The sequence below is a fragment of the Eubalaena glacialis genome, chromosome 3 (assembly GCF_028564815.1).
Source record: "Eubalaena glacialis isolate mEubGla1 chromosome 3, mEubGla1.1.hap2.+ XY, whole genome shotgun sequence".
Taxonomy (NCBI): domain Eukaryota; kingdom Metazoa; phylum Chordata; class Mammalia; order Artiodactyla; family Balaenidae; genus Eubalaena; species Eubalaena glacialis.
In genome coordinates, this window is record NC_083718.1 from 50,815,449 (window position 1) to 50,830,429 (window position 14,981).

At 42.2% G+C, this 14,981-nt stretch overlaps 1 protein-coding gene across 1 annotated transcript in view; it reads right to left on the bottom strand.

Annotated features, from left to right (window-relative positions):
• Nucleotides 1–14,981, bottom strand: part of LAMC1 (laminin subunit gamma 1) — a 121,274-nt gene that overhangs the window by 44,391 nt on the left and 61,902 nt on the right. The window contains exon 2 of the mRNA XM_061183035.1: nt 3,281–3,585. Within this exon, the coding sequence (XP_061039018.1) occupies nt 3,281–3,585 (305 nt within the window). The remainder of the gene's footprint in view (nt 1–3,280; nt 3,586–14,981) is intronic.

The window sequence follows — 14,981 nt, forward strand, 5'->3', positions numbered from 1 at the left end:
ACAACTGATCAAGTCGGTAGGTATACCTTACTGGCAGAGGACAAGAATGAAGGTTATACAGTTTTCCCCTCGGTTTTATGAGATCTAAGCGCTTATAATAAATGCCCTTTCATTGAGCTAATTTTAGTCAGATGTTTACATCTGTAGTAGTTATAATAATTATCCCAATGAATCACGTCTGCCAGTGTCCACAACCTGTGCGGTCCCTGTCCACGCTGATTCTAGCCTTGGGCATGTGACTTGCTTTGGCCAAGGAGACATCAGCAAATGTGACACAAGCAGAGGTTTATTAACAAGCACGTGTGCACTGGGATTTACCCTCTTGGAATACTTCCTCCATCACATGAAGAAGCCTAGTCTAGCCCCCTTGAGGATGTAAGACCACAGGGAGAGAAAAACCCAGCTCCCAGCTGACCTGCCAGGGAGTGAGCCCAGGCCAACACAAAATCATGAGAAATAGTAAATCATGGTTGTTTAAAACCATTAAGTTTTAGAGTGGTATATTACATAAAACTACTCAAATATACCGTGTCCACTTATTTATTTTATTTTTTGGCCACACCCCACAGCATGTGGGATCTTAGTTTCCTGACCAGGGATCGAACCGGCACCCCCTGCAGTGAAAGCACGGAGTCTTAACCACTGGACTGCCAGGGAAGTCCCCCATGTCCACTTTAAGTCCTCTCCTGGGACTGCATATCAGCATCACCTACGGAGACGTTAACAAGCACGTGCAGAGCTGCAGGCATCTATGTTTTCAGAAGGCTTCACATGAGACTGGGAAGCACACCCCTGATTAAGAATCACTGCTTACACCAGGCCAAACACCTGGCATGTAGAACAACACAGAGAGCTCATCAAGGCTTATCTCCATGAAGCCTTCATGTATAATTAGAAAGGAGAAGAGATGATGATTTCACCATATCCAAACTTGGAACTCCAATAACAACGCCCACTCATGGCCACAATGTTAGGAATCTTTTAGTCGTCTGTAGTGTAAACAGCTAAACATATCTCTGTGTTTAATGCTTATTATATCTTCGACAGGCTTCATCTTTATCACAGCTCTCCTGGAATAAAAGCTTCTCAAGGGTTGAATCTAAGCCTTTTTTTTTTTTTTTTTTTTTTTCCATAACGGGCATCTTAAAAAGAACAGACTCTAGAACTAGACTTTCTAGGTTTTGAATCCCAGTTCTGTCACTTAAAACTGTGTGATTTGGGGCAAGTGATTTTCTTTTCTGGGCCTCTGATTCCTCATCTGTAAAATGGAGAAAATAAAAGTATCTACCTTATAGAGTTATTGGGAAGGTTAAATGTGTTAATACATTTACTATATCTAAAGGGTTTAAAACAATGCTTGTCACATTGTGGCACATTACAGTAAGTGCTATAATAAATGCTAATCATTATTATAAATCACTACATGCTTAGTAATATTCATATACATTGAAACCAGGAAGGTTTCCGGGAGATCACAACTTTTAGAGGGAGGCACAGGGAGCAATGAGGGCAGAAGCCAACTGTCTTTCTCCTCACTGTCAGATAGTCTACAAGTCATATCAGTTAACCCTCCTAGGCAACTGTATATCAGAGCCAGAGCTCTTACATCCAGTGACGCATAATTAATGTTTTTGCATAAAGATACCAACTGACCAAATCTATTGCAGATGCCCACAGCCTTTTGCCACATTTAGTCTTACAAGTTTCTGTGGCATGAAGAGTTAAGAAGCATCAGAATTCCTATAGCTGGGGGAACTGCTTCAAGGCAGGCTGACAAGGCATACAGTTAGCAAAGGTGCCAGAAAACCACAGTCACATCATTACCTCACTGCTTTTCCCTACTGACTATACTGTTCCCTCCCCAGGACAGTAAAATATAATAATTTGTGTAGGAAGAATCAAAGTTAGAAAATGTGTGCCAGTTAACCAACTTAAAGAGTATTTATAGATCACTTCTGCCCTAGGTAATCTGTCTCCTGCTTTTTCACCTATCAAAGTCGGTTATTCTTTCTGCCATGTATTTTGAACACACCTTACTGCCTTTGAAAGAAACATTTTCTGAAAGACCTTTGCAAACACACTCATTGCTCACCAAAACCCTCAGAGCTTACCAAAATCAAGATTTATGATCTCCCAGCAAACTACAGAAATACAATGGAAGGGAAGAACTGGACCCAGCGAGAATATATTCTCATCTTTTGCCACTGTCCAAAGCCACACGGCCAAATTAGACAAAGGGTCCTTGTACATAAAAAGTTCCAAAGAGAAAGAATGAGGGAACACAAAGGCATAAGGCCCAGAAAAACAGGGAGATTCCCTACTTAGAAGTCACAACAGCTTTTCATAAAGTATACACAGCATTTGCAAACCCACATCCAGTCTTTCTTGTCTCAGCGAATTAATACAGGCTGTCCCCATTTAGATGTTAACTCCAGCCATGTGACAGAAGCATCTCCAGTCTGTGTGAATGTGCTGAGTATGGCATGACACGCATCTGTCTCTCCATAATCAAACAGCCAGAACATAAGAAAAGGTCACAGACATCTAAGCAATACAGAAAGATTCCAAATTATAGTGTGTAAGGAATATGCACACGGCATTTATGAAAAAAGAAATCTTTAATTCTTTCTATTGCCATATAGGGAAAAGTTTCTATCACCGTCCTTAAGCACTATGCCAGGGTTACCTAAATTCATATCTTGTCACAAAAACCAGTGCTTTTAGGTGATGAAGAGTTTTCATAATGATTGGCAACAGTGCCAGACAAACCCAACCAAAATTTTCTCGTACAATAACGAAGGAAGGTAGAGTTCTTAAACATCTTGCTTCAGTTGTTCCCTCTTGCTAATATTAAAAAATAGTTTTTTTATTTTGTCAAATCAAAGAAGAGGTACGACAGGATACAAAAAATTTGGTAGATTCATTCAAATACCCTCTTTCAAAAGGAAGGCAGAAGCAAAATGTTTCCACTGCAAGTACAGAGACTCAAGTCAAAATTATTCAACATTTTAAAAAATCTGTAAAATTTACACCCCAGAATACACGTGCATGAAAACTAAGAACAAACATCAACTGGGCAGCAGAAATAAAACTACTTTCCTTCACTTATTACGAGTACACAGGAGAGCAGAATAAAATCCAGCTGTCTGTCCTGGTGGAGTAGGTGCTATTCCTACCCCTTACTTCAGAAGTGGGACCATGGTCCCCCACTACAGTGATCTTCCTGCATCCTGCAGGTGGAAGAACTGACTGGCTACCAAGCCAACCGCTAGGTGCCTACCTGCAGCACAGGGCTATTGTCAAAGTTGTAGGCGCTGGGCCTTCCTTCCAGGGTTGAAAAGGCCACGTTGCCCCCGGTGAGAGGGGAAATGTCACTGAATTCATCTGTGCACAAGGCCTGCTGCTCGTCCCCTCCCGTCCTGATGAAGCCTCGGTTTGCCTTCGAGTAGGTGTTCTCGCAGGAGCCGCTGTAGTACTGGTAAGGGACCCAGGGCCCCTCTTCCCGCGTGCGCTTGTAAATGGCGAAGCTCTCCGGGCGGCTGGTGTGGAACTTGAGGCGCACATACGTGATGTCAAACGCTTTTCCTGTGGGGCAAACACATCGATGTCCAGAAGTCATACGTATGAAGCAAAGAAACCCCCTCTATTCCCACTTTGCTTTGGAACTTGACAAAGAAAGAGGATACAAACCAACCTGCACACACTACGCTAAGAGGGTTCCAGAACACACAACACACTGGCTGTGTCCAATAGGCTGTTCTACGCCTGGAAACAGTGCGTGTTTTCCCACAGAAATAAGTTATAGCTGCACTCATAAGCTGGCTCATAAAAGCCCACTTATGATGTGTGTTGTTAAAATTTTGGTTGCCATGAAAAATGATAGCATATATTACGTACTTATATTGTTAAACAAAAATAAAACTGAGTGAAAATGTGCATTTATCCTTAATGCTGGTGCTTCCACAAAAGCTTAATTAAAAGATAGAAAAGAAAATATTTGCTGGCTTTCTAAATGGGTCTTCTGGGCACTTTCAAGATTTTAAAAAATTCGTTCTTTATTAATTTTAATGTTACTTCTTGATGCAGGAAGAGTATCATCAGCACTATTCTTCTGCTTATGTACCAGGTTAAGAAAGAGAAATCTGAGAAAGAGTCAAGGACAGTGATTGAGATATGGGGCAGGGAGCAGAGCAGGAAAGAAGAAAAAAGATTCCTCTAGTAGCTGACAAAGAGATGACAAAAAAAGAGAAAGAGAGAGAAGGGAAAGGCAGTTTAAAGAAGCTGTGTTCAAAAGAGAATATATGAGACATGAGTGCTGAGCAAGGAAGGACAGCAAGAGGGAGGAGCCAACGGGCTGTCATCCCTCTGGAAGAAGAGTCACTGCGTCAGGCAGCTCCCTGCGGCAGGCAGAACACAGCCTGATGGCTGGGACAGCTTGGTTGCCAGCCAGCAGGATTTCAGGTGGGTAAAAAAAGATAATGTGCAGCTGTTTTCAAACACCATTCATTCACAAATTGGTCTTTCTATCTCTGACAATATCTATATTTTGCTGCTTCTATGTTATAATGAAGATCACGGTTTGTCAACAAGTATGTATTGGGCACAACTACATGCTCAGTCCCATGTTATATACTTTGGGGGACAGGATGCATTAGACGTAAGTGGTCCTTGAACTCGAGAAGCTTACAGTCTCTTCTGTCCAAGTGAATCAACTTCACAGGAAGAACCACCCTACAAAGCCCACAGAAGAGGAATTCCTGCACTCTCAGAAGTGTTGAGGAGAGACTTCTGCCATTCTCTCACTTCCTCACACCCACTCATCCCCGGGGGAGAAGGAGTGTTGCTCATGTGTGGCCCGGAATCTCCTCAGCTCTCTCCTAGTTGTCACCCGAGTCCCCCTCTCTCCTCTCCCTCACCCCTCAGTGCAAGACAGCACCTCTGCCACTGTGCGGGGGAGGCCTGCTGCTGTCCTGCTACTCGATTCAGGACTAAGTGGATGAGTTCAACTGGGGTGGGGCAAAAGGCCCATGTAAACTATATGTCCAGGCGCTGTTCTTCAAGCCAGTTTTATCTGTAATAAAACTGATATGATGAGCCATATCTGACTCCATTTCCCAACTGGTTCAGATCTTGAAAGAGGGGTTTGATTAACTGTCCCCCATATAATGAAACATTCACATTCATAAGATCTTGAACATAAAGGTGTATGGTATGATGGAAAAAACACAGGACTGGGCATTATGAGACCTGAGTACAGATCCTGGCTCCTTCAATTACTAGCTGTATGATTTCTGTTCCGTCATTTTCTCCTCTGTAAAAATGAGGGTGATACAGACATAGAGAACAGACTTGTGGTTGCCAAGGAGGAGGGGTGGGTAGGGGAGGGAAGGATTGGGAGTTTGGGATTAGTAGATGCAAACTATTATATATAGGATGGATAAACAACAAGGTCCTACTGTATATATCACAGGGAACTATATTCAGTATCCTGTGATAAACCATAATGGAAAAGAATATGAAAAAGAATATATAATATGTATAAACTAAGTCACTTTGCTGTACAGCAGAAATTAACACAATATTGTAAATCAACTATACTCCAATAAAATTAAAAAAAAAAAATGAGGGTGATAATCCCTGAGCCTCCTACCTCAAAGAGTTGTTGGAAGGTCAAACTAAGATCTTGCATATACCTGATTCATTATAAAACGCTATACAAATATAAGGCATTATTATAATACGGTACAGAAGAGAATTCGTGAACTAGGATCCTGGAGATGTTCACACACAAAAGCCTGATTGTACAAGGGCCTACCTGGTATAGTTGCCAAAGAATATTTTACAAATCCGGATCTTCTACCTAGGAGGCAGTATAACACTTTGTCTGGACACAGGTCATGCAAATACAGTTTACAACCTTCTTGTTCAAAGAATGCAAATTTAACCTGTATCTCTTTACTGTGTCAAAAATGTAAAGACGTCACCTCTGAATGAAGGCGAGGTTATAATACAGTATCGATGGCATTCCAGAGACTATCTAAAACATTCTGGAACGGTAAAACAATTTAGTTTTACTCATGAGTATGTGGCTTGGGATGTTCAAAGGCTTACTCACTAATCTGTGGATTACAGATTACTCTTGCTTTTCTATTTTCTCTGTCTACATTTCTGCCATCTCATTGTTCTTTAGCAACCCAACCTACAGGAGAATGGATCAAAGGAGAGAAGGTAAAATGGATCAGGGTATCCTGTGTCCCAGACAAACATCTGCACCACAAAGCCACACACTGAAAGAAACAGGCATATGTGGTCACTCAGTGTCGGCACAAACACAGCGATGGGTGGCAGAACGTCAGAAAGGAACTCCGCTAGCATTAAACTTTGAAGCACCCTAGCTTGCTGCTGCTGGCACTGCCTCACCACGCCTCATTTTCAGAGCTGCTTTTTTCATTCTAACTTATAGCTACAGTTGAAAGAGGTAGAGGGCTCTGTGGCAATCTGTAAAGGAGGCTCACACATTCCACATTCCACACAACAAGATGGCCACGTGCGTGACCTTCGACATTGCAGCCAGCCCAGTAGTGGATACAGATCACTGCAATTCCATGTGATGAGTGCTATGACAGGGGAAGGACATGAGGTTTTGGGAGCATGGAGGAGAGTCACCTAACCCACATCTATGAGGTCAAGAAATTTTCTAGAGGAAGTGACATCTAAATCCAAGACCTGAGGAATGCAGAGGAATTAGCTAGGCCAACAGAGATCAGGCATCCAGGCAGATGGAATAGGATGTATGAAAGCCCAGAGAACACAGAGGAGTGGCCACTGGAGGAATCAGTGGTGTGCAGTACATCTAGAACTGGAGAGAGTGGCTGGAGATGAGTCAGCTAGCAAGCACAGCACGCCAGGCCTGAGGCCAGGCTAAAGAGCAACTTCAACTTCCTCAGGCTGATGGCAAGCCATTGAAGGATTTACGTCAGGAAATGTATGATCAGGTTTGATTTTTAGAAAGATCATTCTGGCCACTGTGTGGAGGTTAGGTTAGAAGGGACAGGACTAAAGGTAGAGAGAATATTTAAGAAGATGTGGCGGTAATCCTGGCCGACAGTGGCTGAACTAAGAATAGGGACAGCTGGAATAGAGAAATGAACGGATTTGGGTGACATGTAGTTAGCAGACTTCAATAATAATTTGTAAATGATGGAGGAGAGCAGGAATCATTTCTGAAAGCCTTCTCTACTTTTACCCTATTGACATTCTGTTTCATTGCCAAAGCTTCCTTTACGCATTCCACAAGGTGGAAGGATTGAGAATAACATTCAGTTTTCTAGTTTAAAAACAGCCAAATGGAGAGACGTACCATCCACTGAAATAGAGAACAAAGGAGGTTAAGCAAAATTGGAGGCAGAAGTGGAGGGCAGGATGGGGAGATGAGTTCTATTTTGGATACACAAGATTTAAGGTGTCTGTGGTCATCTAGACAAGAAAAAATGTCTAGTAGGGAGTTGGATGTGAATAGTCTGAAGGCCCAAGAGAGACGTCTAAGTTAGAGATACAGATTTGGGATTCATTAGCCTGTGGATGGATAATGAAGATGTGGTATGGTTGAGACCAATGAGGTAAGAGTGTTGAATGAGGAGAGAGCTGACTTTTAGGATCATGCTGAGGAGCATCAACATTTAAAGCACAGCCAGAAGATGAGGCAACAGAGGAGACTATGAAGACCAGAGGGAGGAGGGCAAGTAAAAGACGACAAATATCACGGAAGCCAAGAGGATGAAGAAGGAAAGAATCAATGGTGTTTAAATCTGCTAAGCGAATCAAGTAAGATAATGACTAAGAAGCGTCCTATGGCTTCAAGCCACAAAGAGGTCATTGAGGTGCTTAGTGAGAGCAGTTCCACCGGCAGGGATCTTGCTGGGTTGGAACTGAGAACGTATGGTAGATAGGACGTGGGAAGGTAGACACAGTGAGTGTAGCCAACCTGGTATGACATCTGGCTAAAGGGTAGGAGAAAGAGAAGATGACGGTAATTGGAGGGGATACAGGGCCAGGGGAAGATTTTTCCCTTTTTTTCTGAGAGAAGATACAAGGCTGTATTACATGCTGTTGCGCTCCAGTCAGCAGAAAGAGAAAGAATGACTGTGGAAACAAGGCGGGGAAACAAGAATGTGATTCAGCACTGGTGAAAGGACTGGCTCCATAAAGGAGAAAACCTGCATCCTTGCTTTCTACCCGGGTGCAAATGTAAGTGATTTAGTAGGTTTTAGAGGATGGAAGTTGAAAGAGTTCTAACTGATGACTTTATTTTGTCTGTGCAGTGAAAATCAAGGGTACCTGCTAAGGGGTTGAGGGCAAAGCCAGTGGGGAATATCTGAAGACAGTGTAGAGCCACGATAGAGACTAGCAGAAAGCTGACTAGAGAGAAAGGCTTGCTGGGCAGAGACAACGCTGCCGGGATGAGGGTACGGACACCTTCGTGGAGGTGTGATTTTCTACAGCAGCACTTAGCACCTCCTGTACAGGGGCAATGGAAGGACAATAAGGTAGCAGGATAGATGTTACTCCAAGGAATTTAGAGTCTAACCTGAATAAATAAGGAAGCAAATACAGAAAACAGAGTGGAAGAGTCATGGCTTGAATATCCTGTGTTATCTGGAACTACCTGTAATCATGGATAATCAAGAACTGAAAACTAAAGGAGCTAGTTTTTATTCCATTAAACAGCTATAGTTGAGACCTTCCACGTGCTTGTTCACACACTCTCTCTCTCTGTATACACTTCTCTACTCTTTATCTGTCCATCCTACTCATTTCACAGTTGACAGAGTAAGAAGATCTAGTTAAATGCCAAATGAACAGAAAAGAGGACTAGGTCTCCGTTTTTCCAATGACAGCGACGACACTATCTTCATACTGTGGGGGCATGCAAAAGTAGATGAAGGACTTTAAAGGAAAGCAGCCAAGCCAAACAATTAAGAAAACCAGTAAGTACACATCTGGAAAGTATTCCAGCAACCCTACAGCTAGAACGTCTTTCCCCTTCACCTCACGTTCACGCACATGAAGACTAACCATGGGACCTCCCTGGTGGTGCAGTGGTTAAGAATCCGCCTGCCAATGCAGGGGACACGGATTCGATCCCTGGTCCGGGAAGATCTCACATGCCGTGGAGCAACTAAGCCCGTGCGCCATAATTACTGAGCCTGCGCTCTAGAGCCCGCGCGCCACAACTACTGAAGCCCGTGCGCTCTAGGGCCAGAGTGCTGCAACTACTGAAGCCCGCACGACTAGAGCCAGTGCTCCGCAACAAGAAAAGCCACCGCACTGAGAAGCCCGCGCACCGCAAAGACGAGTAGCCCCCGCTCGCCGCAACCAGAGAAAGCCCACGTGCAGCAACGTCGACCCAACACAGCCAAAAATAAATAAATTAAAAATTAAAAAAAAATACTAACCATGGGTATACACACCCTCAAGAAAATATTTAGCTTCTGAATGTTCTGCTGCCTCCCCCGCCTCCCCTTGCCACATTCCTTCCATAAACAAAAAGACTCAAGTGCAGATGTTTAGAACGAAGCACACAAAATTAACTAATACTTCCTGCTCTGAATCCTACAGTGGATCTGGCTGAGGGACTAAGAGAAGGGGAGGGGGCCACCTGGACAATGAGAATCCAGCCTTTGTGCACACAGGGCCAAGCCAAGGAATTCTGCTTAAGCCTCCTACGTGGTGAAGTATGTCTAATCTCTCTGAGTAGGGGAGAAACCCTTCCTGTCTTAGAATTGGATTCAAGTACTAACTGCTGGGGAACATAAATGCTTCTCTGTTATGTGCAGCTCAGAAGAATTCCATGAGGATGTTGTGAAACAGCCTCCTTTACAGTGAAGTAATGAGCGACAATGGCCATACAGAATTTCACAAAACTTCCAAATGCCCTTCCATGGCCTGAATTAGAAGAGAACTAGCTCATTCTGAAATATCAAATTAGGAGTCACTGATTCACTATTGCTCTTACGTGCTCACTCCTCAGAATCAGAAAATGACTATTCTCCTTGCAGTCAGACTTGATCTGAGGAATACGAAACTTTAATGAGGTTGTAGCACAGAAAGTCAATTAGAGATGGTAGATGTTTAGGTTACTAAATGGGAGTCTCCAAACAGTTAACACAAACAGTAGTCACAGAAAGCAACTATTTGAAAATGTTTCCAATTTTGTTAGTATAACTGCTGGCTGAAATAGGAGTTCCCAGGACGAAGTGTACAGCTGCGTACCAGCTGTTATTGTTCCACCTCAGCAGACAGATTGTACAAATACGGCCTCGCCAATCAAGATGACCCAGGGCCAGTTAATGCTGAATGTGGGATCCTCAAGTGGACACAGATGGGAGATCAGAAAGCATGGAGAGGAACAGTCAAGCACAGACAGAATGTGTTGGGGTGATCTGGGTACATGGAGTTATTCCAACTGTTAGAAGACTCTTTCCTAACTGCCTGTTGAAAGGCTAGTTTCTATGGCTCAAAACTTACCTTCAAGACAGATTGTTTTTAAAAACTTATTATCCCGTTCCTTTCCCTTAAATTTCGGTGCTCTTTTTTCAAGGCCTCTCTCTTGTCAATCAGCTAAGTGCCAACAGTGTAAGGGGACAATCCCATAGGAACTGCATCTAAATCAGTCAGCACAACTTATGAATGAGGACAAGTACCTTTATAGCTTTCTATGAAACAGTCATTTTTCATTGAATTTATTAAAACAATTGCAACAGCATTCACAATGTGAGAAAGCATCCCTTTCAAATGAATAAAGAAAATGGTTCAAATTTCCTGACTACATGCGATAAGCACATCCCATCACACATGAACCCCTGTCATGACAGAAAGACATGCCAAGATGAGTGGTGCTAGAATATGGACAGTTTCCATTCCAAGCTGCCACTGGGAAACAAAACAAAGGAGGCAGGTAAAACAGACAAAGTGAAGAAAATCATTTTAGAATTTTTTAAAAAGCTAATAAAATTCTATACCAAAGGCTATGTATAAAAATGATGGTATGGCTATGACAATAAAGCTAAGGGGAAAACAAAAGTTTTAAAATTGACTGGTATGATTTGGGAGAAGATAAACCCACAATCTCTTAGGGAAACTAGATGTGTCCATAAAGTACCAAATTTAAAGTTTAAGCCAAAGAAAACTGTTCTACTCTCTCCCTATCACCTGCCAAACCTCCACTTGGTGCATCTGCTGAATAAGACCATGGCACTAACCTAGTGTAGCAATCTTCAAAAAATAAAATCCTTCTGCTTGTGTTGTCCAACTGTAGTATCCAAAAATGCTACATACTCTTCAGCAAATTGAAGGGTCAAAATTGATTTGGTTTTACACACTAAATATCAATAAATATGAGATCATCAGACAGTTGTTATGTGAACACGGAGGATTCTTAACTGAACACCAGAACATCAAACACTTTTGGAGGGTAATTTCAAATAGGTGCAAATTACTGTTAGAGGTTACAGATGTTTTCCATTATCAAAACATAAGACATATATATCCTGATTTGTATATCTTGCCATTTTATTTGAAACTGTCACCAGGAGAGACAAGATTCCCAAGTGAAATTCCAAGACAAGAACTGGGCGTATGCCTTATTAACCCAAACCTCATGCTTGCAGACTCAATACCAGCCCTAATTCAGGCCAGTAGGTCACAAGCATGCCTGAAATCTTTGAGCCAAGCTGAAGGAATGCAGCCAGCATTTACTCCCACTCACCCAAGCTGAGGCGAAAAAATCCACTCAGAGTTCTAACTACGGGGGACTGACTGATATGTAAGACTTAACGGAGTCACATAAAGAAAGTAGTCAATTATAATACTAAGGAAATAAAATAAAGAAATCAACAGGCAATGAAATGTAAGCTCCATAAGGAAAACCCACACTTGAAAAATGTCTAATTGTTAAGACGTGAAAAGGAAAAAAGACACCATAATTTTACGGGAAGCTGTTTCTTGTTCTATGACGTCCATACACTATTGAGATTTGACTATTTTTTTGGCTATCATTCGCAGCAGAAGAGTGAAGAATTGTAAAAGAATAGAGAGAAAATCTGATTGGAAAAAACAAGAGATCCTAATATATAGTCATAGTAGTACAATCATAGACTAAGATCAATTCTAATAAATCCTCCCCACACACACAAAGTCCAAAGAAGTTAACCAATAGTGCACTTTCATTCATTCAATAACTATTTGCTAAGTGAATTTAAGTGACAGTCCACCATGACAAGCTACTTAAAATACCCAGTCCTTCATTTTGCTAGAATGCCTTTTACCCTCCAGTTTAAGTCTTAATAAACTCAGCCCGCTAGTCTCCTAGATCATAAACTATTTGAATCTGTCCTCAACAGAAGAAACAATTACAAACACCATGAAGTATCTTCAATACTCAAATGTCTTTCTCAGTTTTCACAATTGTGTAATTTCTTACCACAGCCACCCATTAGGTCAAGGTTAATAGCCATAACTGGTGTTGATAACTGCAAGTCCAAATGCTTCCACTCCTTCATCAAATATTTACTGAGCACCTATTATGTCACTGTCCCAAGCACTATTCTAGACACTAGGGTTACAGAAGAAAAGACAGACAAGGTTCCAACTTCATGGGGCTTACAGTGTGGCAGGGAGTGGGGGGTGGGTAAGGGTTAAATAAAAAGCAAAAATGAAAACAAAAATCTTGTGTGTCGGATGATAGATGACATGGTAAAGAACAAAGCGGGGATAGAAAGCACGGGAATGGAGTGCCACTTAATGTAATATGACAGATGGCCTCACCGATGTGGATAAGGTGACATACGAGGAAAGCACTGAAGAAGTGAGACAGACATGGTGGGGGGGCACATCTGGGGGAAGAGCATTCCAGGAAGGACACATGCAAATACCCTGAGGCAGGTATGCTGGCCAGTTCCAGGGAATGATGAAGAGGCCAGTGTGGCTGAATAAGAGTGAACAAGAAGGAAAGAACAGGGGATGAGGTCAGGGAAGCTGAGGGGAGGGAGGGACTGCGGATGATGCCGGCCTTTAGGTCATTGTAAGACTTCGGCTTCTCCTCTGAATGAGATGAAAACCCACTGGAAGATTTTGTACGAGGGAGTAACGTGATCTCACTAGTATTTTAAAAGGATCACTCTGGCTGCTTTATTGACAAAAGACTATGGAGGGGAGTACAGAGAGACAAGAAGGCTAGTCAGGGGTTTTTATGCAATCTCCCAGGTAGGAGATAACGGTAGCTTGGTCCACAGTTGCGGCAGTGAGCAGTGATCAGATTCTGGCCATATTTTGAGGGTAGACCAGACCAGTTACGGATGGACTGGACATGGTGTGTAAGCTGTGGCAACTACAAAGATCGAACTGTCGTTTATAATGAGATAGCGAAGTACATGGTAAGAACGAGTGTGGGGATGGAGAGCAAGGAAACTGGGAGTTCAGTTCTGGATATTTTAAGTTTGAGATGCTTATGAAACATCCAAGTGGAGATTTCAAGTCAGCCATTAAGATATACAAGTCTGGATTTCAGGGAGAGGTCCAAGCAGGAGAGAGAAATCTGAAAGTCATGAGCAGACAGACAGTATTCAAAGTGATGAGATTAGATGAACACACCTAGAGAATGGATTGAGAGGTACAGAACTGGGTCTTGGGACATACTAACTTTTAGAGATGGGGGAGATAGGGAGGATCCAACAAAGGAGACTCAAGAGGGACAGTCACTGAAGCAGAAAGAGAATCAACAGGGCAGAATTCCAGAAGCCAAGTTTTAAAAAAACACTTTTCAAGAAGAAGAGAATGATCAACTGAGTCAAATGCTCCTGAAAAGGTGAGAAAGATGAAAACTGAGTGTTGGCCACTGGATATAACTGATTACTACAACCTTGACAGCAAATGGTTTGGTAGAATGACAGGGATGAAAGCCAGAGAATATTGAGGGGGTGGGGAGGACAGAGACTGGAGACAGCTAATAAAGACATTTTTCCAAGTAATTTTGCTATAAAGAAATGAGGTGGTAGATAGAGGGGAGAAGAAGGGGTTCAAGGAGAAATTACTTTCTAAGACTGGAAGACAGCACGTGTTATGTAGATGGGAATGATCCAGTGCAGCAGCTGAATTTACACTGAACAATAAGGACCATCTCTGGTGTTGCAGATGGATTAGAGTGGGTAAAAGAGACCCACTTTGGTGCACTGTAAAGTTCTTTGAGCCTTTCCAAACATTTCCCTCAAGGAAGAAGAAATAATGGAATTAACAGGATCACTGTAAGTATCTAGATTAAAGAGAGTTATCTGGTGCAAGCTATCATATATAGCATGGATAAACAACAAGGTCCTACTCTATAGCACAGGGAACTATATTCAATATCCTGTGATAAACCATAATGTATATAACTGACTCACTCTGCTGTACAGCAGAAATTAACGCAAGATTGTAAATCAACTATACTTCAATAAATTAAAAAAAAAAAAAAACTTTAAAAAAAGAGTTATCTGGTACCCAAACAGTTCAAAACCCAAGGAGCTCTGGAAGGCCCTCCCCAGTACAGCCAGCCCAGATCTAGGCTTTCCTGCTAGAAATAATCTGGCCCACAATAAGGTACCAGACTAGGTGTTAGAATCAACCAGAGAGCTTCTGAAAAAAATGCAAATTGCTGAGCCTCCTCCCCAGAAGTTCCATTTTGGTGGGTTCTGGGTGAGTTCCCCAAATCTGTATTTTTAAAAGCACCCTAGGTAATTTTCATGTACAATTACATTTGAAAAATACTGTCCTACTGTAAACTCTTCCTTATCCTGGTTCTCATTCTTTAAAGATTTAGGCAGGAAAGGCTCTGCCCTTGGTGCTGCAATGCAGAATGAACTCAGGCACTCATGAGTGGAGACTTCCACTTTCACATCATGTATTTTAAGGTGAAATTTATTGCAAGTGTTAACTGTGCAGGCATG